Source organism: Aplysia californica, unplaced genomic scaffold, assembly GCF_000002075.1.
Source record: "Aplysia californica isolate F4 #8 unplaced genomic scaffold, AplCal3.0 scaffold01500, whole genome shotgun sequence".
Taxonomy (NCBI): Eukaryota; Metazoa; Mollusca; class Gastropoda; order Aplysiida; family Aplysiidae; genus Aplysia; species Aplysia californica.
In genome coordinates this window covers 66794-77434 of record NW_004798770.1, presented here as the reverse complement: position 1 = coordinate 77434, position 10641 = coordinate 66794, and the positions used below count along the sequence as shown (strand labels likewise).

Below are 10641 nucleotides of genomic sequence, written 5' to 3'. Positions count from 1 at the left end.
CAAAAGAGAAGGAGAGACAGACCTACAAAAGAGAAGGAGAGACAGACCTACAAAAGAGAAGGAGAGACAGACCTATAAAAGAGAAGGAGAGACAGACCTACAAAAGAGAAGGAGAGACAGATCTACAAAAGAGAAGGAGAGACAAACCTACAAAAGAGAAGGAGAGACAGAGCTACAAAAGAGAAGGAGAGACAGAGCTACAAAAGAGAAGGAGAGACAGACCTACAAAAGAGAAGGAGAGACAGACGATAAAGTTGAGATAGGGTATTGGAACAAATGAAAAGATAATGAGAGACAGACGTACAAAAGACAATGAGAGACAGACGTATAAAGTTGAGATAGGGTAATCGAACAAATGAAAAGACAACGAGAGACGAACAAATGAAAAGACAACGAGAGACGTACAAATGAAAAGACAACGAGAGACGTACAAATGAAAAGACAACGAGAGACGAACAAATGAAAAAACAATGAGAGACGTACCCATAAAGTTGAGATAGGCCTCTCCTCCGAGGCCAATAGTGATGAGTCGGATCATCTTGTGCAGCGCCATGCCTCGGTCCACGACCACATTGTCCCCCGACAGAACGGACATGTGCGTGTACATCTCTTTGTCCATCAGCCAGAAGGCGATGGTCTTGTCCCCCACCAAAGCCTGGTCGTGGCTCTCCGCGTAGGCGATGCACTTCTCCGCGTAGCGCCGGTTGACCAGCGTGTGCACGATGGAGTCCAGGTTCCAGTCTTCATCAGACGTGTGCTTCAACACCTGGCGGGAAAATGGGAGACCTCGTGGTGAAATCAGGCACTCGTCAAGATAATCAGATAGAACAAACAGGTGCGCGGTGACGCGGTTTGACTCGAGAACAAACAGGCATTTTCCCATCAGTTTGGCAATTGTTATCAAAATGTTGTTTTTTGGCTGAACACCTTCTATGTTTCTATGAAAACACATTTAACATTTCCCTGTGAATTTGACGGAAAAACCCTGTTTTAAAGCACAAAACATGTAATCTTATGTTTTCAAGGACTCATAGCGTAGCCATTGAAAAATAGAGTTCTTCCCAAACATGAATTCTAATTGTTCCCAAAACTAGTCACAGTTTCACTTTGATCTTTTTCCCACAAGTAGGGTACAGTCCTTCCACCACCTGAAGCTGAACAGTCAGGAAAATTGTGCCGGGGGTCTGGGGGTTGCAGAGGCCCCCAGCAGGGTCCAGGGACAGCGTCCCGGTGGGGGTTCAGGGGGTGAATCCCCCAAAGAAATTGAAATGTAGAGCTTTTAGAGGGTTGAAAATGGCATTTGGGAGCCTGTTTGAAGAGATGGCCTACAACCCATACTACCTATTTTTTCACAAAGATTTTGTCTTGTTTGATTATCTTTCCATTGCTGGCAATGTTTTAAAGCAGGTTCCCCTTCCATTGCTGCTATCATCATCCAGTGCCAGATCTGCGACAGACATCAGCGATCATGGTTCTCCATTCATTCCTTAACTCAGATGCTCTCAAAAAAGCTACGTTTCCCTGATCTTTCCCTGTTACCCATTTGTTTAGATTCCCTAAATAGGTTGTTCTGGGCCTACCCCTGCCTCGCTTGCCCTCAATTTATTGCTACAAGATCTAGATCTATAATTCAATAAATTTGTCATCGCACCATTGATGGAAGGCAAACCTGGGAATAATGAATAGATATGTAGGCCTACCTTCACAATACAGTTACCCAGCATCACAGAATTCTACACTTATAGAAGCGGAACTCCCTCTTCGCGATCGTCGATTCGCTGTGAGGAATTGAAACTAAAACATGGCGGCCAGTTGAGGGCACCTTTGGCTGCGCCGCACAGTGAGGCTTCGCGTTGCTATGCACGCTGATGCTAGTGGTAGGGTTTGGAAGACACCTTACATTAATGTTACATCAGTATTTTAAAACTTTCTTCGAAGAGGAAATATAGTGAAATAGTCTAGTACATTTTTACTGCCAACAATATGTCATAATTGGCAATGTTACAATGTTTTTGTATCTGTATTGTTGGTTTGTTGTTGTTTTTTTAATGATGGGATGGGATGGGATCTAGATCTAGATAGATCTAGATCTCTAGATCTGCTACTAGATCTAGATCTACTAAAGATCTTCACAATCACAATACACTTGATAATAACACTAATTATGAACATTAACTCTGTTGGAAAAGTATCTAGATATAGTCTTGATTAGTACTAGATCTACGATTGGAGAATGTGTCGGTTGCGCATAAAATACATAGGCCTATTGTACATGCTGCCAAAAACACAAAAATGCAGAAAAGGCCTCTAAATATTGTTTTACACATAAAAGCCAATAATGCAAAACAAAGTAAACAAGAGTGGAACTGGCATATGTTTCCTGAATATATGTTCAAAGTCATTTTCTGTGTGTTGGGAGTGTGATTTCTAATGCATGAATGAGAGGCTCATTCAGATGTGATAATGAAGAAACTTGTGTCTACAGTCACAACAGAAAGAGTTCCATGGCGAGTGATCACTGGTCAAGGATTTCAGAGCTGTGTGCATTTTGAGAAAAATGTATCCCCATACTCTGGATCACATGTCGAGGGGATGGGCTTGTCCCCCCCCCGCACACAGTAAACAAACACATATTTTGGAACACGAACAAGAAAAAATAAGTGGTCTGTTGTTACGGATCAAATTGAAGTCCTGTTTCAATTCGATTAATTGATAAAAATGCGTATCGCAATGCGTTGGCAACCCCTGCCCTATAGGCCTATATGCTATTTAATAAATACATTCGTCAGACCTGGAATCTTTAATGCCCGCACACAGTAAACAAACACACATTTTTGAACACGTATAAGAAAAAATAAGTGTTGTCTTGTTACGGATCAAATCGAAGTCCTGTTACAATTCAATTAATTGATAAAAGCGCGTATCGCAAGGCATTGGCTAACCCAGCACTATTACGCTATTTTATAAATACATTCGTCAGATCTGGAATCTTTAATCTTTACTTTTTAATCCCCGCACACAGTAAACAAACACACATTCATGAACACGTATAAAAAATAAGTGGCCTCTTGTTACGGATCAAATTGAAGTCTTGTTACAATTCGATCAATTGATAAAAGTGCGTATCGCAATGCGTTGGCCACCCCTGCCCTATAGGCCTATATGCTATTTAATAAATACATTCGTCAGACCTGGAATCTTTAATGCCCGCACACAGTAAACAAACACACATTTTTAAACACGTATAAGAAAAAATAAGTGTTGTCTTGTTACGGATCAAATCGAAGTCCTGTTACAAATCAATTAATTGATAAAAGCAAGTATCACAAGGCATCGGCTAACCCAGCACTATTACGCTATTTTATAAATACATTCGTCAGATCTGGAATCTTTAATCTTTAATTTTTAATCCCCGCACACAGTAAACAAACACACATTCATGAACACGTATAAAAAAATAAGTGGTCTCTTGTTACGGATCAAATTGAAGTCTTGTTACAATTCGATCAATTGATAATAGTGCGCATTGCAATGCATTGGCTAACTCAGCATTATACACTATTTAATAATACATTCGTCAGATTTGGAATCTTAAAGTATAATCATAATTATATGTGCCAGCGCGTGGAAAGTGAAAGTGAAAGGAATTGAAAATGCTTTCAAAAACAAAAACATAATTAAAGTAGGACTACATGTGCTTATAAAGGCTCAAAAAGGTGTATGGATGCGGAAATTAATGTTTCGGATGAAAATAATACGCTATCTTCACTACTGTAGCATGCGGTCAAAAATTTGATGCGCAACTTATTATCAAATATCTAGGCTACTGAACTATCAAACACCTAGATCTAGATTCTCCTACTTTTACACAATGACTTAGATCTATATCAATTCGTCTTAACCGATGAGTATTTTTTTCAAACATTTGTACACATCTATGTTCTATATTATTCTAGAAATTTCTTTAAAGAAAATTCTTTAATAAATACTAGCCCAATATATAAAAAAAAAAATCCCAGTCAATGGTTTCTACAGATTTTTAAAAAGTTTATAGCTGGAGCTAAATCTCTTTTAAAAGCAAGTCCGTCCTTTTTTCTACTTCTGCTGGCGACATAAAGCTAATTATTGAACGCCTGTTTTGAGAACATTAATTAGATCTAGTGAAAAAATATGTTCAGTGTAAAACAAATTTATTGTAATAAGTTTTACTACTAAAAAACTACGTAGGCCATATGCGTATGCAAAATGTGTGTGGGAAGCTAGAAGTGCTATGAATTTTTTTCAGTTCTGTAGATCTTATATATATCTATATAAACTCTGTATGTCTGCTTTTTCTGTTGTTGCACTCCAAAACACAACAATTTAAAACCTTAATTCCAATCTCTAGTTGCCCAGTGAATTCTGTAACTCAAAATTACAAACTGGACAGTAAATGGTCCACTTTTCACTCGTTTGTAAAAGCCGCTCTTGCTTTAAAAGCTATAGGGTTACTTCCGAAAACGATAAATAGTGCCCTCAAGACGCCATTGTTTTCGGTCTTCAATTCCTCACAGGTCACGTGGTACAGTTCCCGTTCTATAAGTGTAGAATTCTGTGCCCAGCATATACCCTAATTTTCCTCAATTTTCATGTCTGATCGTCGCATGTCACAACCTCGGAACACCACTTCCAATTATTCTTGATTTTAGTTTCATCGCGGCCCTTATCGCGTACCCCTGGCGTAGAATCTTTGCACGCATAATTTCTCTAGATCTAGACAATAAATCTGCTCAAAAAGTTTCTTTCTGACAGTAATTTTCTGTCTGAGATCACAAGTCAATTTACTCGATCAACGCGTAGATTTTCCAGACGCAACAACAATCCAAAGATAGACAGACGGAATGAGGGAATGAGGGAATGAGGGAATGAGGGAATGAGGGAATGAGGGAATGAGGGAATGAGGGAATGATAGAAATAGAAAGGAGGAAAGTGGCACAAAAAGTTCGCCAGATTTTGATCAATCTGCAGGTAAAAAATGTAGTACTGCCGACCAACCCGCAATGAATGCATGGGGCACAGCGGCATAATGGCCGATTGCAGGAAATGCGCAATCTGGCAGTTTCTATAACATAAACTATTGCCGAGAGAATTACCGTAAATATCCGTAACTTATACAAGACAATACGAAGGCAAGTACGGATCTTTTGCTACTGAATGTCGATAGACCTATGCTGTCGCAGATTTTTACGGAGGGAGTTGATAAGGATGGAGGAACAAGTACGGAACTAGCAGAAAGCACGGACTTCCGTAAAAATACGGAAGAGAGGAAGCACTGAGGGTAACTGATCAGGCTTTCAATTTAGCAAATTAAAAATGTTGGTGTCAAAATGGAAAAAGGGCGTTTTCTCAGCTTATGGCAGAACAGCCCGAAAGCCAGTCAGTGTCGCTACCTTGATCCAGACATCACAGAACACGTCACTGACAGACGTCACAGACAGACGTCACTGAACACATCACTGACAGACATCACAGAACACATCACTGACAGACGTCACAAAACACATCACTGACAGACGTCACAAAACACGTCACTGACAGACGTCACAGAACACATCACAGACAGACGTCACTGAACACGTCACTGACAGACATCACAAAACACATCACTGACAGACGTCACAGAACACATCACAGACAGACGTCACAGAACACGTCACTGACAGACGTCACAGAACACATCACAGACAGACGTCACTGAACACATCACTGACAGACATCACAGAACACATCACTGACAGACGTCACAGAACACGTCACTGACAGACGTCACAGAACATGTCACTGACAGACGTCATTGAACACGTCACTGACAGACGTCAGACGTCACAGAACACGTCACTGACAGACGTCACAGAACACGTCACTGACAGACGTCACAGAACACATCACAGACAGATGTCAGAGAACACGTCACTGACAGACGTCAGACGTCACAGAACACCTACCTTGATCCAGACGTCACAGAACACATCACAGACAGACGTCAGACGTCACAGAACACGTCACAGACAGACGTCAGACGTCACAAAACACGTCACAGACAGATGTCAGACGTCACAGAACACGTCACAGACAGACGTCAGACGTCACAGAACACCTACCTTGATCCAGACATCGGGTATAGCCATGGCCAGCCTGTAGTCGAAGCCGCCGCCCCCCTCCAGCAGCGGGCGACACAGCAGCGGCATCCCAGACACCTCCTGGCAACCACAGCAAGGTCAACATTGGAGTATAGTCACGTTTTACGGCACTTGCAACACAATAAGGTCGTAGAAGTGCCGAAGATTAGAGGTGTTACAAGAGAGTAACAAACACAAAACAGAAAGAGGAGAGATAAGGACGACAGATGTTTGATAGGAAAGAAGTAGCAAACCACAGCTGAGCACCCACCAACGACCCACTTGTCAACATCTATTGCAGGCCCCTTTCTTCTACCAAATGTATTAGGTTTGTAAGTTTGAAAGACCAAATGAGTCATTAGGTTTGTAAGTTGAAAGGTCAAATGAGTCATTAGGTCTGTAAGTTGAAAGGTCAAATGAGTCATTAGTTGTAAGGTCAAATGAGTCATTAGTTGTAAGGTCAAATGAGTCATTAGTTGTAAGGTCAAATGAGTCATTCGGTCTGTAAGTTGAAAGGTCAAATGAGTCATTAGTTGTAAGGTCAAATGAGTCATTAGTCGTAAGGTCAAATGAGTCATTCGGTCTGTAAGTTGAAAGGTCAAATGAGTCATTCGGTCTGTAAGTTGAAAGGTCAAATGAGTCATTTGGTCTGTAAGTTGAAAGGTGAAATGAGTCATTCGGTCTGTAAGTTGAAAGGTGAAATGAGCGTGCCGGACAAGGACACACATTGGTTCTTTTCAAGTTGGCTCAAAACACGGCTTGGATTTACTTGGCAAATCAGAATGGTTGAAAGTAACAAAAGTGACAAAGCTTACATTGCCTGCTCAGAGTAAGACTCTGACCTACACAGAGCAGTCCAAATTCAGATTTTAACCCTTCCATCCCTACACGCAGACATTTTCAGCAGCGCTTGTACCTCCCACTGTCCCAAGAGCGTATATTCTCAGTTTCGGTGGGTACCAAATTTGAAATGGCAGTGAATGTAATTAAACTTTAATTTTTATAATATTTGTTCATTTACCTTTAAACATTGTTAGATATTATCAAAACCTCATTACAAAGATACTACATCCCTTTTTAGAATGCATGCCTCTTTTTCTGAAATACTGCTGTATTGCCTGGGACTGGGGTTAGGGAGTGCACCAAAATGGCTGGGGCTGGGGTTAGGGAGTGCACCAAAATGGCTGGGGCTGGGGTTAGGGAGTGCACCAAAATGGCTGGGGCTGGGGTTAGGGAGTGCACCAAAATGGCTGGGACTGGAAGGGTAAAAAGCAGCAATATCTATGAGTGACAAAACAGACAACGGAGAACAAAGATGGGATATCTATGAGTGACAAAACAGACAACGGAGAAGAAAGAAGGGATATCTATGAGTGACAAAACAGACAACGGAGAAGAAAGAAGGGATATCTATGAGTGACAAAACAGACAACGGAGAACAAAGATGGGATATCTATGAGTGACAAAACAGACAACGGAGAACAAAGATGGGATATCTATGAGTGACAAAACAGACAACGGAGAAGAAAGAAGGGATATCTATGAGTGACAAAACAGACAACGGAGAAGAAAGAAGGGATATCTATGAGTGACAAAACAGACAACGGAGAAGAAAGATGGGATATCTATGAGTGACAAAACAGACAACGGAGAAGAAAGACCTCAGACCTCGGCCACGGTGACCATAAACTCAGGGTAGAGGCTGTGCAGCATGTGGTTGGCAGTCATCATGTAGACCAGGGACTCTGTGTCGGTGTTGAGGCCAAAGTACTCGTCGTAGTGCCCGCTGAACCCATGGCCTGGGGGGTGGGGAGGAGACACTAGAACCTGCTCTATTTTGTGTGTGTGTTTTACGGCGCTCGCAGCTCCTTAAGGTCATGTGAGCGCGCAGGACACATTAAACATTTTCAGTTGCTAGGGAATTTAAAATTTTGCCTGGGTGGCAGTCGAAGCCTACTCTTATCGGTTTTGGACCACCAAGGGATCTTTAACGTGCGCAACTTGCACACAGAACTTCCGAGATTTTTTGCCCTTATTCGAGAATGGTAAGTGTGGATCTTTCCTATTAGAAGATCAGGGGTGTGGCAGAAAGACAGCAGTAAGAGAGAGCCAAGGAGTAGCAGTAGAAAGGCTGCAGAAAGAACCAGGAGCCCAGAGGAGGGGGCAAAGGAGATGAGGTTGTGGGGGCAGAAAGTGGAGACGAAAGCAGACAACAGAACATTGCTTGAGAGCAGGAAAGGGGGTGAAAGGAAACAATTTTAGACCAAAAAAATGTTCAGTCGCTACCCGGATTCTAACCCGGGACCTTTGAAAGAGAGGCCAACACCTTAAGCTCTAGGCCACAAGAGCCCCCATATTACATCTGGGGGCTCATGAGACGATTTTATACATTGGGGGGCTCATGAGATGATTTTATACATTGGGGGGCTCATGAGATGATTTAATACATTGGGGGCTCATGAGATGATTTTATACATTGGGGGGCTAATGAGATGATTTTATACATTGGGGGGCTTATGAGATGATTTTATACATTGGGGGGCTCATGAAATGATTTTATACATCTGGGGTCTCATGAGATGATTTTATACATTGGGGGGCTCATGAAATGATTTTATACATCTGGGGTCTCATGAGATGATTTTATACATTACATCTGTCCAAAAATACATTTTGTGACTGTATGTGGGGAAAAAATGCTCCAAAATGGAGGACATCCTGGACTTTTCATTGTGGTTAGTTGTTTTTGGTTTTGTCAAGGGCATTTTAAAAACTTGTTCAATCCCCAAATGAGTGCCAACTTTGCTGGAAGACAGCGCAAGGTATGACACGACTTTGTCATCTTTTTGATGGAATAATGATTCCATGATAACAAACTCCAAAATCTACACAAGCACTTAGAATCTTCTTCTCAACCAACCGCTAATGCTGGTAACAACTCACCCATCCCGTGGGTGTGGTACAGCATGGACGTCACTCCGTCGAAGCGAAAGCCGTCAAATTGGTACTCCTCCACCCACCAGCGCAGGTTAGACAGCAGGAACCGCAGAACTTCCCACCTGGAAAAGTCGTGCTAGTTTTTCGTAAAAGTTTTACGGCACTTGCAACACAATAAGGTCATATAAGTGCTGAAGAATAGAAGTATTACAAGAGAGCAAAATACACAAAAAATGAGGAGAGATAAGGACGATAGATGTTTGATAAGAAAGAAGAAGTAAACCACAGCAGAGCACCCACCAACCACCCACAAAAACGTTGCAAAAACAGGGAGACAACCAAAGAAAGATGGTGAGCAGAAGGAAAGAACCAATGGATCAGTCCCCGTGCCTCATGACGCGGAGATATCATGACCAGTCATTGCTTTCTTCTCATGTTTACACTTACTACACGTTCTCCTCCAGGCTTTCCAACACTTTGCTGTCACTTGCTGCGATAATGCGACAGTGACAATTATCCATTCCGTTCACTTGTCGCGATAATGCGACGGTGACATTTATCCATTCCATTCACTTGTTGCGATAATGCGACGGTGACATTTATCCTTTCCGTTCACTTGCTGCGATAATGCGACGGTGACAATTATCCATTCCGTTCACTTGCTGCGATAATGCGACGGTGACAATTATCCATTCCGTTCACTTGCTGCGATAATGCGACGGTGACAATTATCCATTCCGTTCACTTGTCACGATAATGCGACAGTGACAATTATCCATTCCGTTCACTTGCTGCGATAATGCGACGGTGACAATTATCCATTCCGTTCACTTGCTGCGATAATGCGACGGTGACAATTATCCATTCCGTTCACTTGCTGCGATAATGCGACGGTGACAATTATCCATTCCGTTCACTTGTCGCGATAATGCGACAGTGACAATTATCCATTCTGTTCACTAGCCGCGATAATGCGACGGTGACAATTATCCATTCCGTTCACTTGCAGCAGTTCTGTCCCAGGTCCGAGAAGTACGTTTAATCACTCTCCTGGCTGGCTGACCAGATGGGCTATTTTGTACTGGCTGACCAGATGGGGTATTTTGTACTGGCTGACCAGATGGGCTATTTTGTACTGGCTGACCAGATGGGTGTTTAGTTTTAGTAAGTGTTTTACGGCACTTGCAACACAATAAGACAAACTCACTGTTTAGTTTTAGTAAGTGTTTTACGGCACTTGCAGCACAATAAGACAACTCACTGTGTGTAGTTGAAGAGCCTTGAGTCCCAGAGGTCGTGCGTGCCTCGGGCCCCGTCGTGGAAGTAGCAGGAGCCGGTCCCGTCAAACTGGTTGAGTCCGTCCACTGTGTTCTTGGAGGCGTGGCTGTGGACGACGTCCAGTAGGACGGTGATTCCTCGGCTGTGGGCCGTGTCCACCAGCTCTTTCAGCTCCTCGGGGCTGCCGTAGCGACTGGAGGCGGCAAAGAAGCTGGTCACCTGGTACCCAAAGCTGGCATAGTAGGCGTGCTCCATGACAGCCATCAGC

At 42.6% G+C, this 10641-nt stretch overlaps 1 protein-coding gene across 1 annotated transcript in view; it reads right to left on the bottom strand.

Annotated features, from left to right (window-relative positions):
* Positions 1-483: 483 nt before the first annotated feature.
* LOC101849747 (1,4-alpha-glucan-branching enzyme) overlaps positions 484-10641 on the bottom strand; it is a gene marked incomplete at both ends in the record, with an annotated part of 20496 nt that continues 10338 nt past the window's right edge. Inside the window, 5 exon segments of the mRNA XM_013090778.1 lie at positions 484-766; positions 6141-6239; positions 7827-7957; positions 9102-9217; positions 10357-10641. Of these exon segments, the coding sequence (XP_012946232.1) occupies positions 484-766; positions 6141-6239; positions 7827-7957; positions 9102-9217; positions 10357-10641 (914 nt within the window).